The sequence below is a fragment of the Physella acuta genome, unplaced genomic scaffold (genome assembly GCF_028476545.2).
Source record: "Physella acuta isolate Inbredline_101_S28 unplaced genomic scaffold, ASM2847654v3 ptg000201l, whole genome shotgun sequence".
Lineage (NCBI taxonomy): Eukaryota > Metazoa > Mollusca > Gastropoda > Physidae > Physella > Physella acuta.
Genome location: NW_026731720.1, coordinates 480,850 through 500,030, shown reverse-complemented (window position 1 = coordinate 500,030; position 19,181 = coordinate 480,850). Strand labels below are relative to the sequence as shown.

Genomic DNA, 19,181 nt, shown 5'->3' with positions numbered 1-19,181 from the left:
TTACAACTATGCCTTATGGGGTTATATATCGTATATGGATTGTGTAAGTTAAATGTAGTAGGCTAAATATAACTAAGGCTAAACTATTCATTTTTATCTATTAGCACAAACATTATGCAGTATGGTAAAAACCCTACGTATTCTTTCAAATAACCAGTCTTTTCAGCCAGCATAATATCATCCTTCCCCCCCCCTCCCCCATCCCACACAGCCTTAAAACCACCAGCTACTCATATGTAGGTTTATTCCAAATCTCCCAATAATAGTATTTTATAAGGTCTATGTAGATCTACGTCCGATTGATACACCTTAAAAAAGAGCTCCCCCATCACAGTTCTAGAACCTTCATTACGGCGCAATGTTTAGCCGCCGGCGAGAATCGCGTCGACCCAACATGCGGGCAGACGACCAACAGCATTGAGCGCCACATTTAGCACGGAGAAAGGCGCGAAGTAACAGCTGAGCGAACTGCTGGAGTGGCCTCTTCAGACATGCCTTTGATTTAGTACGAGCAGACGATGACAGCACTTGATGGGAGTGACCTAATGACCTAAGGAGTACTGTCGTAAACAAAACAGTAAGTTAAAATTGTTTTTTAATTTCTCAAAGCAAAACAAATATTTTTTAATTCATTTTTTCAAAACGTTTTTGTAGAGTATTCCTTAAAAATGGTAGATTCTAGATCTTTATGTTAATTGATATTTAGCCACTTCAGTAAAGATACATTATTTCCAAGAGAGATAAATCGTTGAACAAAGCAACACGTATTTTTTTTACTGCTTACAATTAATGATTGTATCACGGTGCATTAAAAAACAATATTCTTTTAAACCCCCTAAGACAATCAAGTAGGGTATTAAAGGTTTTCTTTTTCTGCAGCTGTTTCGGTTAGGATTAGGTTAACGGTAGGGGTTAGGTTAGGGTCATAATGTCTAAGCCAGACCCAACAAGACCTGGCTGTTTAATGAGCGCCAAAATTAGGTATCCAACAGTTTTCCGCGCTTGATTGATCACAAAAAGAAAACAATCAAACATCTGCGCATGTCTTCTTGACTCTGTCGTATTTAACGGGAATATTTGCTTCACATTTCTGCGACCTAGATGCTTAATAAACCTTCAAGCTTTACGTTGAGTAATTTATTTTGTTTTATGCGTTTTAAACATAGATCTAGAACACAAAATGTAAACAATTTTTTTTTCTTTTTGCAACAACAACCTTCGTGTGTACCATCGTGGACTTGTGGGAAACACAGACCACACAGCAAGAATAAATGTCTGCCCTCACAAAGCATAGTTCAGTGGTCTTTCGTTGAGCATTGCCGAAGAATAGCTTGAGTAGTATCCAATCTCGACTGGGCATAATGCGTACCACACTATCTTTTCATATGCCGAGGTCACAGAAACAAGTGAACTCTACTTCACTTGCCCTATAGACAGTCAGGTTTGAAAAGGGAACTTTTAGTATCCAATCTATCATAAATAGCTTGAGTTGTATCCAAACTATCATACATAGCTTGCTTAGTATCAAAACTATCATCAATAGGTTGAGTAGTATCCAGTCTATCATAAATAGCTTGAGTTGTATCCAAACTATCATACATAGCTTGAGTAGTATCCAAACTATCATACATAGCTTGAGTAGTATCCAATCTATCATAAATAGCTTGAGTTTCCAAACTATCAAACATAGCTAGAGTATCCAATCTATCATAAATAGGTTGAGTAGTATCCAAACTATCATAAATAGCTTGAGTAGTATCCAATCTATTATAAATAGCTTGAGTATCCAATCTATCATAAATAGCTTGAGCAGTATCAGATCTATCACAAACTGGATGAAACAGATCTATGGTGTAATCATAGTTTGGGGCCGAATGATTTATTAGCCAGCAGTGACGTCAGGATGTGGTGACGTCAAGATGCGGTGTGGATAAATGTTGTGAAGTCTAGATGTGTTGACGTCTGTAAGCTTGATATCATGTTTTCGTAATGTCGAGTTCTAGTGACATCATGTTGAAAACACATCGAACTAGATGTTTCAGCCAGGCATCTAAACTTTTATTAGTTTCCGTCCCTCCCCCGAACCCCCCCCCCCCCTCCCCCCACCCCAATTTTAGTCCGCCCCGCCTCACCAAAAAAATTTACTAAACCTACGCCATACTTTATTAGGGACAAAAAACCGCAGCTCATTTAAATGTTCAATTTTTTCATTGTGTAACGGAATTAAAGTTTCCCTTTCAAACCTGACGGTCTATGGGGCAAGTGAAGTAGAGTTCACTTGTTTCTGTGACCTCGGCATATGAAGAGATAGTGTGGTCAGCACTATGCCCAGCCGCCTTTACTTTCCCTAACGTGAGTTAGGTACCCATCAGAGTTGGGTGGACTCAGGGACGGTCTACTGACTTGAACTCGGATTCGAACTCGAGACTTACGGTTAAGCAGTCCAGCTCTCTAGCGCTAGACCACTCCGTCCTTGTGTAACGGAATTAGTTCTTGTATTATATTCAAATTCTCTAAGAAAAATGACCCGAGATTTCCGTGTGCTTTTTTTACGATTTTTAAAAATTCAGTCAGACGATAGAGAAAATTCCGTTTTGTGACTGAATGAAAACTGAAATGTTTACATTTTACACAACTGAGGACACCATCAGTAAGAATAGGAAGGAGGAGAAGGGAGAGAACTGTGTAGACTAATTTGAATATGAAAGGGAGGTCACTCTCAGGTCGATGGTCGTCGAGTTTACGCTGGAGTAGTGTGAAAACAAAAAGGAACGTGGATGTCGGGTTCAGGGGTTTAGGGGTTGGGTTCAGGTAGGTTATAACGACACGTGTAGGCGTTTAAATGTTTAGTTATGTCACCTGAACGACCGAATCTAAAGGAAATACGGGATGGAGGATCATTTATTTTCATCCGCAGAAAACGTGTGTATACAAATACTTTCCTGTTAAGTTTGGCGCAGGTAAGACTAGGTGCGGGGTTAGTGTGAGGACTGGAGCTGAGCTAGGGAGCTAAAGCTGAGTTTTAGATCATGTGTTGTAAGTGGATGATACTTAGTTGTAGCGTCCCCCCCCCCCCCCCCCCTTTAGAAAAGTTGGTGGCGCTTTTAACCAGTCACACACTATCCTGTAACCGTTTTTATTTTGGAATCACTAAATCGATGTAGAACACAAATGAGTCTGCAGAGCCGAGTTGCAGCCAATTTGCTGAATGTTGAATATGTATTATTTAAAATATCCCTTTGCGGTTTAGCGAACTCGACAAAAAAAAAAGTCTAAAGCCTACCAAACACAAGAGATGAAAGAGAAAGTTGGAGAAGATCTGATCTATAGTGAAGCAATGGCCCGTAACCGTCCTTTGTTATTTCACGCGCGAATAAATTAGAACCTCAATGCAGCGTTTTGTTTTGTGGTAGAGATGCGCTTGGGTTGTTTGGACAAGATGCAGGCTGCGTGAATTTGTTGGATAAAACCCAAACTGTATTACTAAAAGTGTCAATGCTGTGTTACTTTGCTGGACAAAACCCCAAAGGCGTATTAATTTGTTGAAGAAAACTCATCGTTATATGGCTTAGTTTGATTAAAAAAAAACATTGTATGACTTTATTCCCCCCCCCCAACATTGCATAACTTTACTGGACAAACCCCAACATTGCATGACTTCCCCCCCCCCAACATTGCATGACTCCCCCCCCCCCAACATTGCATGACTTCCCCCCCCCCCCCCCCAACATTGTATGACTCCCCCCCCCCCAACATTGCATGACTTCCCCCCCCCCAACATTGTATGACTTCCCCCCCCCCCAACATTGTATGACTCCCCCCCCCCCCAACATTGCATGACTTCCCCCCCCCCCCCCAACATTGTATGACTTTATTTGGCAAAACTCCAACACTGTATGACTCAGTTGAAGAAATCCCCTTTACCTTTTTAGCGTTCTGCAAATGAAGTGATTAAAAAACCATCTTAAAGCGATTACAATAGTCGGCATTGTAGTCGTGAGAATTATATAAAAGACAGTAAAAAAACAAAGCCAAACATCAAGCTGAATGAATGAAAAAGGAATCTGAAATTATGTTTTGTTTATTCAGTTTCTGATGTGCAGAGGTGTTTCGTCAGAAGTTTGTCTACCTTGAGGTATAATGACAATCTTCTCAGTGCGTGCCCTCCAACTTCATAAAATATTCCTCACAAGAGCTCCATTCATTTAGAACTAGAAAAAACCTATTTGGCTGAACACAGAGTTTAAACATTGGTCAGGACAATCACGTAGATGCAGTTCCGCGTGAGTGCGTGTCCGAAACTGCGGCTCTTCTCCCTATACTAATTACACTACCACCCCGTATATCCACCTACGATACCACCCTAAATACCACATCCACTACGATATCCACTACCACCCCACACTGCCACATCCACTACTACCCCTAATACCAAACCACATCCGCTAAAACACCTTATACAACACTCCATAACACCCCCACTACCACACCAACTATCACACCAACTACCACCACTACTACTACCACATCAACTACCACCACTTATACAATACCACATCCGCTAAAACACCCAATATAACACTGAACAACACACACACTATCACACCAACTACCACCACTACTGCTACCACATTCATTACCACCCCAATACAACACCCAATACCCCTTTCCACCACTACCACCCACACTTTTACCCCAATTCACACCATCATTTACTGTTTGGATTTGTTATGGTTTTTGTTGTCAAACCCCGACATTTCGGCATTACTACAACATCAATAAGACCAGTTCACTTATTTATACCCAGCCTATCAAATGTTTCATGATAGTTTTTTTTATGTCGCTAAGTGGGCTTTAGGAGACACGAGGAAGGCTTACCAACGTGATATAACTTGCCTTTTGGTCGCTGTTTTCTCTGTCTACACTGGTGCATACAATGGTCAACACTGTGTGGCCTGCTGAACTTGAAATAAATGAAGGCAACTTTTAAAAAATTTAGTCCCAAAAAGTTGGCCTATCGGGAGGTTGTGTTCAGGCTTTTAAATCGAATTCTTTATTGTATTCCCGTGAAGATTCTCTTTAAACTCCTGCTGTTAATATTTCTTACAATTAATACACTAAATCGTGTAACACTTCACGAATGTTCAGTCTTAAAGCCCCTGTATCACACTACACCTGTGGTCAGTCTTAAAGCCCGTGTATCACACTACACCTGTGGTCAGCCTTAAAGCCATGTATCACACTACACCTGTGGTCAGCCTTAAAGCCCGTGTATCACACTACACCTGTGGTCAGTCTTAAAGCCCGTGTATCACACTACACCTGTGGTCAGCCTTAAAGCCCGTGTATCACACTACACCTGTGGTCAGTCTTAAAGCCCGTGTATCACACTACACATGTGGTCAGCCTTAAAGCCATGTATCACACTACACCTGTGGTCAGCCTTAAAGCCCGTGTATCACACTACACCTGTGGTCAGTCTTAAAGCCCCTGTATCACACTACACATGTGGTCAGCCTTAAAGCCATGTATCACACTACACCTGTGGTCAGCCTTAAAGCCCGTGTATCACACTACACCTGTGGTCAGTCTTAAAGCCCCTGTATCACACTACACCAGTGGTCAGTCTTAAAGCCTCAATATCACACTACACCAGTGGTCAGTCTTAAAGCCCCTGTATCACACTACACCAGTGGTCAGCCTTAAAGCCCCTGTATCACACTACACCAGTGGTCAGCCTTAAAGCCATGTATCACACTACACATGTGGTCAGCCTTAAAGCCCGTGTATCACACTACACCTGTGGTCAGTCTTAATGCCCCTGTATCACACTACACATGTGGTCAGTCTTAAAGCCCGTGTATCACACTACACCTGTGGTCAGTCTTAAAGCCCCTGTATCACACTACACCTGTGGTCAGTCTTAAAGCCATGTATCACACTACACCTGTGGTCAGCCTTAAAGCCCGTGTATCACACTACACCTGTGGTCAGTCTTAATGCCCCTGTATCACACTACACATGTGGTCAGTCTTAAAGCCCGTGTATCACACTACACCTGTGGTCAGTCTTAAAGCCCCTGTATCACACTACACCTGTGGTCAGCCTTAAAGCCCGTGTATCACACTACACCTGTGGTCAGTCTTAATGCCCCTGTATCACACTACACATGTGGTCAGTCTTAAAGCCCGTGTATCACACTACACCTGTGGTCAGTCTTAAAGCCCCTGAATCACACTACACCTGTGGTCAGCCTTAAAGCCATGTATCACACTACACCTGTGGTCAGCCTTAAAGCCATGTATCACACTACACCTGTGGTCAGTCTTAATGCCCCTGTATCACACTACACCAGTGGTCAGTCTTAATGCCCCTGTATCACACTACACCAGTGGTCAGTCTTAATGCCCCTGTATCACACTACACCAGTGGTCAGTCTTAAAGCCTCAATATCACACTACACCAGTGGTCAGTCTTAATGCCCCTGTATCACACTAGAGTGGTCAGTCTTAAAGCCCGTGTGTCACACCACACCAGTGGTCAGTCTTAATGCCCCTGTATCACACTACACCAGTGGTCAGTCTTAAAGCCACTGTATCACACTACACCAGTGGTCAGTCTTAAAGCCACTGTATCACACTACACCTGTGGTCAGTCTTAAAGCCACTGTATCACACTACACCTGTGGTCAGTCTTCAGCTGTGTACGGTGAGGTAAGCAAGAATGTGTTGGCAGAGAGTAGTTCCAGTCCTTGTTGGCACCAACTCAACATAAACACGAGAATAATTAGGCGCCAACTGCTGGCATGCCGATCTTTGCTTGATTAGTCGACACAGCGGCGTGTCCGGGGTGGGGTTAGGTGCTTGTTAAATATATATAACCTGTAGGCCAATGTGAGGGGAAAATGGAAGCACAAACATTTCCAACTTGAGTACACGCAGTTTATTGACTCGGAGTGTTGTTGGGGTGTTGTTGGGGTGTTTAATTTGATATAGTCTCAGTCTGACTTGGTGTTGTGGTGGTGTAGGGGTGTTTAGATTTGATATAGTCTCAGTCTGACTTGGGGTGTTGTTGGGGTGTTTAGGTTCTGACTCGTGGTTGTAATGATGTGAGTGTAGTTTTTTTTATCCCAAATTTTATTGTTCCAATTCATTGGTCGGGTGACGACATTTTGTAAATAGGATACTGAGAGATTGTGCCCATATACATCATATACATCATCATCTTTTTTCCGTTCGTGCCCTAGACGCATGGGGCAGATGAAGTACAGTTCATCTGTTAAAATGATCCCGGCATATGCGGGGATAATGTTGTCCAAATTAAACAACATATTTTTCAAAATATTTCTCAGCCCTACTACATGTAACTAAATGAAACACCAATCCGCCCCCCCTCCTTCGTGCTATAAAATATGTACGTGATCCCTGGCCCAACTTAATGAGAAAACAAAAGGTCACCTGACAGGTTAATACAACGGTGCAGGTAACTTGTACCTTGGACGAAAACAGGAAAAAATGTACCAGATTTTTTTGGTTTAAAAACATCATTAAACCTAACACGAATAGGGGAAGGATTTTAGTTGATTTAATAATCACATATCACCGCTGTGTGTGTTTATAGGTCTATATGTGTGTTCATATGTGTGTAGGATTGCGTATATGTAGGCCAATGAGTGTGTGCGTGTATATAGGTGTGTGTGTGCTTGTATAAAGGTATATGTGTGTAAGTATGTGTAGACGTATGAGTTTGTGCTGACCATGTGCGTGTTTCAACTTCTGCGTGTATGCGTGTTCCAACGTGTGAGTGCGTGTATATGTCTCTGTGTGTATGTGCGTGTAGGCCTGTGTGTAAAAACCACTGTGTATAGGCCTGTATCCGTATGTACGTGTGTGTAGGCTTGTATTGTGTGTGTAAACCTGTATGTGCGTGTGTATGTGTGTACACAGTTTTTGCCTATTGTTTATACGCCTCCTCAGAAGCAGGTAATTAATTTTGCGATCGCGTGCAAACACGCAACACGAGTTTGATTTGTAACCATGCACAATTCATTGTTTCCCGAATACCAGTACTCGCTTTTGCGATACTAGAGAAAAGTGGTATCGATGCTACGGCAGGGGGAGACAAGCAGGTGCCTGTAGTAATTAACTCTTCTTTTCCTGACCTGGGCATTTATTCTCCAATTTGCGACACCGATCGGGTCCCCTTCATTTGTTGACGCCATTTCCCTTCTAAATGCATATCCGGTTTCGCTATAAATAGGTGTTGTTATTTTTAGCAAATCGCTGATCACTTTGGTTTTATGATACAGCTAGTTAGGATCTTGACTCCTTTTGTGTTGCCTATTGTTCCTTATCTAAGCTGGTCGGTTATAAATAGTTCAGATTCTTGTAGACATTATTCCTCGTTAATAAGCAACAGGAATTCTTCAGGGAAGGGGTCAATATATATATATATATATATATATATATATATATATATATATATATATATATATATATATATATATATATATATATATATATATATATATATATATTACAAGTTTAAGAGCGTAAAAATATAGTTTTTATTACACAATATTTTAAAATTGTAAACATAAACTTCAACAAGTGCATCTTCCCAAACTTCTTTAACTTAATTTTGTATTGAATAATCAAATTATTGAAAATGTGTCTGGAGAGTTTCATAACTTGCTTAGCGACGCGCTGATATTTGTTTTAATTAATTTGCTCTGTTTGAATATTTTTAAGTACCTTTATGTTAATGATTAAGTTAGAGACCAGTTTTCGTAGCAGCATAAAATTTAAATAACAATAAAGAGAGCTGCTTTCACCCTGCTTAGAAGTTCGATAAAAATGCAAGGAAAAAATACTACCCCATTATTTAAACAAAAAATCATTATAATTTGCATAAACTGATTTTGATTGAATCACCCCTTAGAGAATTTTGTATATTTTATTTTTTACTTGATTAACATAACAACGATTATTTTTCTTAAGCACCAATCTCAATTAAAGCCATTGAAGAATGTTTTTCAGGATTTCAAAAAAAAAAAATGTCGGGCAGCTTTAATTAGGAGATAAGCCTTTGATTGAACGATGTTGTTTGTGTTTATAAGTTTAACGACAGGAGGCACTGGCTGGCTGTTGACGTGAGTGGGGGAGGGGGGTGGGGGGCAGTCTATCGCTTGGTATGGTAGAGAGGAACGTAAGCAGTGTTTCTTTCAGGCATCTTTGCTGGGAAGGGACGACATAGCCCCATAGAGCATGTCCACTCCTCCCCCTCCACCCCAACGAAACAGAGAAAGAAATATAATGTGTATTGAAAATATATACTTTAACAGTACCTCCACCTCCCGGAAGTTTCAAGAAACCCACTTCTTCCCTCCCACCCCCACGCCAAATTTTTGGAGATAATTGTCTGAAAGAAGTGCTGAATGTAAGTTACAAAGACACCGGGTTTAATAATATCAAATTTAACGGGGTAGTAGGGGCTAATGCTGAGATACAAAAGTGGAAGTAGAACGTAACAGCCTATCACAGGGTATCCGCCAAGTCACCCTGGAACCCTGGGGAGGGGAGGGGGGGCAGAGGCGTAGCGAGCCTTCCCGGCGCCCGGGAACAAACTTTTGATTTGCACCCCCCTCGAACTTTTCATTTGCACCCCCCCCCCCCTCCTCAAACTTTCGATTTGCCCCCCCCCCTCAAACTTTCAATTTGGCGCCCCCCACCCATAAGGTCGGCGCCGGGGGACATATGTCCCCACCCCTCGCTACGCCTCTGGGGGGGGGGGGGTTAGAACCATCGGGAGGTACAAAATTGCCGCGTTTTATACTGCTAAAAATCTGCTAAAAAATACTGAAGTCAAGTTTGCCGTGTTAAATGTGCTAAAATCTTGTAATACAACAGTCAAGTTTGTCGTGTTAAATGTGCTAAAATCTTGTAATACAACAGTCAAGTTTGTCGTGTTAAATGTGCTAAAATCTTGTAATACAACAGTCAAGTTTGTCGTGTTAAATGTGCTAAAATCTTGTAATGCAAGCTTGTCGTGTTTAATGTGCTAAAATCTTGTAATACAAAAATTCAAGTTTGCCGTGTTAAATGTGCTAAAATCTTGTAATACAGACGTCAATCTTGTCGTGTTAAATGTGCTAAAATCTTGTAATACAGACGTCAATCTTGTCGTGTTAAATGTGCTAAAATCTTGTAATACAACAGTCAAGTTTGTCGTGTTAAATGTGCTAAAATCTTGTAATACAACAGTCAAGTTTGTCGTGTTAAATGTGCTAAAATCTTGTAATACAGACGTCAATCTTGTCGTGTTAAATGTGCTAAAATCTTGTAATACAACAGTCAAGTTTGTCGTGTTAAATGTGCTAAAATCTTGTAATACAACAGTCAAGTTTGTCGTGTTAAATGTGCTAAAATCTTGTAATACAACAGTCAAGTTTGTCGTGTTAAATGTGCTAAAATCTTGTAATACAACAGTCAAGTTTGTCGTGTTAAATGTGCTAAAATCTTGTAATGCAAGCTTGTCGTGTTTAATGTGCTAAAATCTTGTAATACAAAAATTCAAGTTTGCCGTGTTAAATGTGCTAAAATCTTGTAATACAGACGTCAATCTTGTCGTGTTAAATGTGTTAAAATCTTGTAATAGAGAAGTCAAGTTTGCCGTGTTAAATGTGCTAAAATCTTGTAATACAACAGTCAAGTTTGTCGTGTTAAATGTGCTAAAATCTTGTAATACCAGTTTGCCGTGTTAAATGTGCTAAAATCTTGTAATACAAGCTTGTCGTGTGTGAGATGGTGCGATACAGAACATACTGTGACTCTAGTGATCAGCTTAAACAAGATATATTGATATTTTAATGTTAGTGCTGTCGTTACAGTAACATTTTATCGTTTTATTTCCCCCATAAAAATATCAATTGGTTTATTCTGGGGAATGATGGCTAGAAGGACTACTTTACAAGTGTAAAAGGATCACTGTTTTTTATGATGCTTCTTTGTTTTGGTGATACATTGCTTCTCCAAATCTATGGCTGTCATTGAATGGGGTCGTGCCAGATAAATTTGTGTGAATGGAGGTCATCTGTGTGTTATGTTTAGCTGGGTGTTGGTATAGCCTTCATTAGCCGTGTATGGTTGCCCGTGTTCACTCCTTGACACTCTCTAGAATAGGTTTCACCTTGGCAATGGTAGTAATTAGTTAATGTAATTTTAATAAAAATTAATTAATTTAATTAATCAAAAATTTAAAAATATGTTTATTATAACAAAACTATATTTTAATTTTAAAAACTTGAATTAAATATTATTAAGCTGATGTCGCACTTTTCATTTAAAATGTTATTATTTAAGTCGAGGTAACATTTTTCAGTTTAAATGTTATTATTTAAGCTGAAATAGGGCTGAGGTTGCTGGTGGGACTCGTTAACAACCTGTGACCTCAGTAATGTACGACCTCTACATGGACTTCTTTCTGTTAGATATTTCTTCCTTGTGTTGCTTGTCAAACGTAAGCTGTGCTTGAGGATCAAGTTTAAATAAAACTGAACATGTATTACTGTCTTTAGAATGTATGGTAAACATAAACAAATAACACCAAGCTCCGTGTTATACTCTAAACTGTAAACAACTCCATGGTCTCAAAACACCTACCTTTTTCTCCCCACACCCCACCCCGTGTCGTCCCGCCCATGACCACGACTCATGTGAGCTTCAGCTCGTGTGAAGCTCTCCACCCCCCCCCCCCCACACACACACACACCCACACCTTTTTTTAAAAAAAAATCTGGTTAATTTGGCCAAACGGAGCACCGTAGAATTATTTTAGAAACAACATGACTGTAACAAACATTTTTCCCTGTCCCGTAACCCCCCCTCACCCTCCCCCCCCACACCATCACATCATTGAACCTACAATCACCCATGATCACACCCGATCGATTTTTTTCCCGATTGTTCTATTGATTTCTCTTCACCGACGTTAAAAAAAAACGATGGTAGATCGATATGAAGAAGAATTCTTGAGGAAACAGGACTGGTGTCGAATACTCTTCAAGCGCGAAGTCCATTGTTGACCATGGCGTCGTCGATACCGCCCACAGGTTATATGTGGGTGTTTTGTGTCTTAAATGGAAAATATGTGTTTCATAATTCAGTTTTGTTGTTTAATTTATTTTTTTTTAAATATTCTTTTATAGAAGTTTAATAATTATTTTTTTTATGTTAACACTAAAACACTTCTAAATTTTTATTTTAGCATCACGGATGGATGATTAAACTAAATCACATTTAAATTTTTTAGTCGCAAGCGTGTTAATTTTTGTAATCGAATACTTTATTCAGGACGATTATAAATGTAAGTGCGGACATTACGACATGCACACAGGGACATAACTCCTTATCTTTAACTCTCTTGCTGTGTCGCCATCTTTATTCACATCTTTAATTCTTATCGCTGCGCTATATAACCCTGATGAAAATTTCTGATCTTGATTTGCCTCCCTCCAATACCGGGTTAACTGCGAGGTCATGACACGAGGGCCCAGAGTGTTTCAGTAGCCATTCTATGCTAGTAATTTAGAATTTAGACCGTTATATTTGGGTTTATTTCTTTTTTGTTTCGTTCTTAATTATAAATTTGGACAGGACTTTCTCCAACACAATTAACGTGTCAACTTGTTATGTGCCATATAGGCCGCTGACTCCTATTTCAGCCTGCTTTTCTTTCTCGATTGGCTTCCTTAGCCAAGAACAAACCACTACGCAGCAGTTTGATTTTTGGAGTTTTCTTTCCTTGATGGGTTGCTGTCCCCTGGTATCGAGCTTCATCTGCCAGAGTTTTATATTCTAATTCTAGCCTCCCCTTCCTTTTAGTGTGGGTTATCTTTCTTTGCTTCTGTTTTTACTGATTATTTTTTTTTTTAGTTTTTCAATTTTTTACATAACATCTTTCGTCACATTTAATCTTTATTTTTAGGAGAAATAACAGCTACGACTAAGTTTAAAAACCGCATGAGAAAGGAATAGGCCCTACAACAACAAAATAGTACCCCTAAACACATTGAACAGCAATTTTAAACGGCACAAACGCAGCTCAAGAGAATATTTGTAAGAACTATTACCATAACAGTTTGGATTGAGTACTCAACTATTACCTTAAACACTCAACTATTACCATAAACACTCAACTATTACCATAAACACTCAACTATTACCATAAACACTCAACTATTACCATAAACACTCAACTATTGCCATAAACACTCAACTATTACCATAAACACTCAACTATTGCCATAAACACTCAATTATTGCCTTAAACACTCAACTATTACCATAACAGTTTAGATTGAGTACTCAACTATTACCATAAACACTTAACTATTGCCATAAACACTCAATTATTGCCTTAAACACACAACTATTACCATAAACACTCAACTATTGCCATAAACACTCAACTTTACCATAAACACTCAACTATTACTCAACTATTACCATAACAGTTTGGATTGAACACTCAATTTTTACCATAACAGATTGTATTATTTAAACACTCAACTAATCTCTAGCAGTTTGTATTAAACACTCATCTACTATGTGACCGATACATTATATCCATGGGATTGTGCTCTAAAATCAAGGATTAGGTAACGGTTTGAAGTAATCTAGAGTTGCAAACTGCCAATTTATAATCGTAGCAAGTGCCGGATGCCTATTCAGTACAAATGGCCGACCCGCTGGGCTTGTGAATTAACTCCCTTAGCAGAATTAAAGTACTTTACCTGAAGCCGCGCCATTGATTGCTTCCCTTGTTTTTAACATACGGGAAGTAAACAACGTCCGATATTTATTTTTTCAAATTTAGACTTTTAAATCTGCTGAATAAGCGGTTTTTTTTTTCTAAACAACTTTTTTTACTTGGTTTGAATCCGCGTTTAAAGGTTCTGTTTTCAATGAGATATTTTGTCCTGAGATATTTTGTCATCCTATATTCTGTCTTGAGGAAATATTTTGTCATCCTATATTTTGTCCTGAGATATTTTGTCATCCTATATTTTGTCCTGAGATATTTTGTCATCCTATATTTTGTCCTGAGATATTTTGTCATCCTATATTCTGTCCTGTGGAAATATTTTGTTATGAGATATTTTGTCCTGATATATTTTGACCGGATATATTATGTCTTGATATATTTAGTCCTGAAATGTTTTGTCAAAAAAAAAACTCTGTCCTGTGGAAATATTTTGTTATGAGATATTTTGTCCTGATATATTTTGTCCGGATATATTATGTCTTGATATATTTAGTCCTGAAATGTTTTGTCAAAAAAAAATTCTGTCCTGTGGAAATATTTTGTTATGAGATATTTTGTCCTGATATATTTTGTCCGGATATATTATGTCTTGATATATTTAGTCCTGAAATGTTTTGTCAAAAAAAAATTCTGTCCTGTGGAAATATTTTGTTATGAGATATTTTGTCCTGATATAGATTGCCCAATCAGTTTGTAAAAACTTATCAAGAGTGCACACTGTACATATTAAGTAAGAACATACTGAGAACGGCTGAGCCAGTACGTTAAGGTTCGGTACAACATTTTCTTTCGATGCCATGCGCTGTGAGAACTTCCGGTACTAGGTCAATATTAGCATACGACAAGTGTTGACAGATAGAAGGTGTGTCTAGATCTTGAATTCACTAGAAGGAAAGGGGCGGGTGGGATTTAACCGAGATTAATTAAAAACTAGAGACTTTATATACACACACGACAGGAAGGTTTTTAAATGTACAACATAGGAAGACCCCCGCCCTTTATATCAATAAGAAAACTAATTTTTAAAATATTAAAATTTAATTGAACGAATTCGCAGGGAAATTAGACTAGATATTGAATGGTATTTCTGGTGTAGTTTTCGTTTTCTAGTAGGTGATGCAGAGCTAATCCGTTGACAACGATTAGCAGTTTAATACGGTGTCGAGTTCACTTTAACTTAAAACCTGTACTAACCCTAAAATGGATCAGTTTTTGCGGGTAGTGGTTGAACAAGGATGTCACTGGTTGAATCCGGTCCCATTATGGCTGAGTCTGAGACAAGGCTTCGTAAAAACATTGTATTCGATTACCCCCGTCTCTAACATGTGCAAGTAATTAGTGGAAACAATGTATTCGATTACCTTCGTCTCTAACATGTGCAAGCCATTGATGACAACATTGTATTCGATTACTTCCGTCTCTAACATGTGCAAATCATTGATGGAAACAATGTATTCGATTACCTTCGTCTGTAACATGTTCAAGTAATTATTAATGGAAACAATGTATTCGATTACACCCGTCTCTAACATGTGCAGGTAATGGATGGCAACATCGTATTCGATTACCACCGTTTCTAACATGTGCAGGTAATTGATGACAACATTGTATTCGATTACCTTCGTCTCTAACATGTGCAGGTAATTGATGGCAACATTGTATTCGATTACCTCCGTGTCTAGCACGTGTAAGTTATCTATTACATGCACATACAGTTAAGCTGTAATGACGTCACTTTTCTTTGGTCAGCAGACGTGAGGTCCGAGCTTGTCAGATGGACGCCATCAAAACATCACACCGTGACGGTCGCCGGTCAAGGACACACTAGAGAACAGGAGGCTTGAGATGGACGAGTCCAAGTTGGACCCCGGGAGGGACATCAGGATACATGTGGACGGTCCCAAGCCCCAACAAATGACAACAACCGTCCAGGTACTACATTCACTTTTCTCGAATACTCTCAGCTTTTTAGGGCACCGCTGGACCAGCCCACATTTAATGCCAACCTCGATACATTTTTTACTGTTGCAGTAGAGTTGCGGACTATTCTCTTTGTTCAGGCTCCCTTGTGTCAGCCCCCCCCCCCCCCTTTCACTGTGTATTACTGAGCGAAGTTATACAACCTACACAACAGTGAACCAAATGAAGAATTAATATCATTCTGCTATCCTCAGTTTCTAATGGCGTTGTTAATTGGTGAACCAGATACCCCGTGCGATGATGTCAAGTTTCCTAATTGATCGCGAAACTAGTGGACAAATAATGAATAGAAGAGGAGTAGTAAAAATGTACATACTACAAAATAGGTCAAACTAAAACAAACTAGTACCCCCCCTCCCCCCCCCCCACCCCCATAGTAGCCTACTCTTACAGTGGACGATATGTAATCGTTGCGTCACTACCGCTTACACTGAAAACAACTACACTCGCAGATCGGTGAGATAGATAAATCTCACTGAAAATATTGATGGCTGGCACACACACACACACACACGCACACACACATGCACACAGACACACAGACACACACACATGCACACAGACACCCCACTGAGCACATCGATGAAAAAAATCTATAATAATTGATTACACAAGATTCTATTGTCGTGTGTGACAAAACGAATTCCTGGGGTGTGGGGTAATAAACGATCATAGCGAAATGCGTTAGGCAACATGGGCTGTCTAATAAGGTACTTAGTATGTGGTAATTTGCGATTATAGCGAAACGCGGAAGGTAACATGGGCTGTCTAATAAGGTACTTAGTATGTGGTAATTTGCGATCATAGCGAAACAGGCATCAAACAGTTGTGTAACCTGACCACGTACAGGTTTTAAAAATGCTCTCTGTATTACCTTATGTATTATGTAAATAAGGTTGATTAGGGTTAGCATTAGGACCAGTGCCAGTGTTAAGGTAGCGGTTAGTGTAGCTAGAATCAACAAATACCAGTGTTTCTTCCAGACTTTTTTCTCCGGGGGGGGGGGGGGGGGCTAAAATTTTCGGGGGGGGGGGGAGGAGTATGCATAAAGGTATATATTTTCTATATAAATTCCATTTCGTTTGGGGGGGGGGGGGGGGGGAGGTTAGACTTTTTCGAGAGAAGGGGGGGGGGGGGGGGCTCCGCTCCTCCGAAATGATAGCTGCCTGGAAGAAACTCTGATAAATATTCCTGCCGTCTTTATGAAGTCAACAATGACCCATTCTCTGTCTGCCTTGATTTCTAAGATCAACACGAGTTGACGCCTGTCCGTATTGTGTTCGTTCCCAGGTCACACCAATGAAGGCTGCAGCCGAGATGGCCGACGCCATCAGGAGACAGAGGAGAACAACCGGCATAGGCTACAGCTACAGCGACGCCTTCACCCCCCGAGTGGCGTCAGGGGGGCACAAGCGCAGCACTACGCAGTACTCGATCATCAACCCCAGCAACAGCGGAGACAGCGGAAATGGCACCACGGCCACCGTCAACGGTCAAATTCCCGGAAGTCGGGACAGTAAGAGCAACCTTGACCTTGTATCAGGGAACCTGTCTTACCCTATCCCGCAGAGAAACGCGAGGAAGCCCAAAGACGACGACGCCTTGGTGAAAACTGTGATCGGGAATCCCAAAGGGTACAGCGTGGTGTACGCCAAGCCGCACCAAAACAATGCGGGCGAACAATCCAGCATCAACACCCACGGCGGTAGGTCCCACACCGGCTCTTCTGCGACCATCAGCCTAGCGAGGATGCCGAGACTGACGGTACCATCCGGCCTGCAGCCCGACCCCCGGCACCCCCGGGCGCCAGCGTCTGACTGGCTGACACGTAGACACAGAGACACGACCGCACACGACAACACCATCGAGGACACTCTATTCACCAACAAATGGAACCAGGACGCCTCAAGTCTCCACCCCACGGGCCGCCTGGGTTTCGCCATTCCCACCTCCCCCAGGTGGAACTATGACGAGACTTTAACAGCAGCCAGCACCAACAGCCCACGTCTGTTTGTCAAATCCCCCTCCCAGATGGATATAAAAACACACCTCGCCCCCACCACCCGTAGTTTGAACAGCTGGATGGAGCCACAACCGAGCTCCAACGAGAACAATTCCTTCATCGACCTGGCCAACACGGTCATGGGCTCAGTGACCAACGACCTGAACCAAATTTACCAGATCTGCCACTCCAGGGTCAGGTATTCCGACATCCTCGGAAAAAAATGTACACAGCACGTCCGATTCAAGTCCCCTCGCCACCGACTCGTCAAACAGCCTGCAGCTAAACGACGCTCGGGTTTTCTTATCGCCTACGTCACTGCGCGCCTCCTCGCCGCCCTTCTCCCCGGCACCCTCGCCCGTCATCTCCCCCCGGAGGACACTGCCCGACCTGAAGCCACGCCCTAGTTTCCAAAAGACTACAGTGCACATCAACAAATCGCCGTGGTGGAAACACTCAGACGACGATCAAAACACCACCGAACCGGAAACGGAGTTTTCGCTTTTACCGGAACCGGAAATCGACTACGACAAACCAATCACGATAATCTTCGAATCGGATGACCGCCAAACGACACGGACACGACCGATACTCAAACAAACAAGTCGGTCGTCGCCGTACGTTTACAGCAACGGCGATGTCAACAACAACAAAACGTCGCTACCCGTCATCCCCAGCAGCACCGTCAGTAAAAAACATCTCCACTAGCACCTTCAGTGTGCACGCCAAACGCGCAGTACTTGACTCGGACTCTTCAGGTCAGAGCAGTCTAACCCGGGACAAAGGGAGGCTAGTCAGATTTAACGCCGATCCAAAAATCTACGAGTTCGCTCCCTCTGAGCCAGTTCTCGCACCTAAGTGAACATCTTTATTTAAAAACTGGAATATTCTTCAAGCTTCAATTTATTTAAGCTTTAAATACTTCAAACATGTGATACTTGAGTGCATTTTTGTCATCGTATATATGTATATATGACTAAACTATTTATAAAATATATGTAACACATTCAACATTTTAATGCTTCTTGTTATGTTTGCACTAAATGCAGGCTCCAATCTAAATAATTGAAATTTTATTTTAAATTTATTTTTTTACATTGGGAAGGGGTGGGTGTGTTGGTGATAGCCTGAAAATAGTATGAGGTTTTCAAATATTCTACACTCTAGTAATTATTTTTTACTCCTTAAAACAAGGACAGTTGTTCCCAAAATATAAACAAGTGCTGGTCCTTAAACATGCAGGATAACTTTGTATCATATCACGTTTTTTTTATGCCAGTTTCGTTTTTAGATAGAAAAAAATCAGGATAGGGGCTTAGGATAGAATATACGAATTTAAAAAAAAAAATTAAAATTTTTTTCCTAAATTCGGTGC

The 19,181-nt window shown here is 40.8% G+C and overlaps 1 protein-coding gene across 2 annotated transcripts; it reads left to right on the top strand.

The window, feature by feature from the left end:
* The first annotated feature begins 433 nt into the window (after window positions 1-433).
* On the top strand, window positions 434-18,810 carry LOC131937169 (uncharacterized). Of its 2 annotated transcripts, none has more exons than XM_059294377.1 (3): window positions 434-577; window positions 15,577-15,756; window positions 17,095-18,810. In XM_059294377.1, exons 2-3 carry the CDS (start codon window positions 15,670-15,672, stop codon window positions 18,211-18,213), a joined length of 1,206 nt encoding a protein of 401 aa, XP_059150360.1. In that variant the 5' UTR covers window positions 434-577; window positions 15,577-15,669; the 3' UTR covers window positions 18,214-18,810. The 2 variants fall into 2 exon arrangements, with proteins under 2 accessions (XP_059150360.1, XP_059150361.1); XM_059294378.1 differs by having other exon boundaries at window positions 15,574-15,756.
* Window positions 18,811-19,181: the final 371 nt, after the last annotated feature.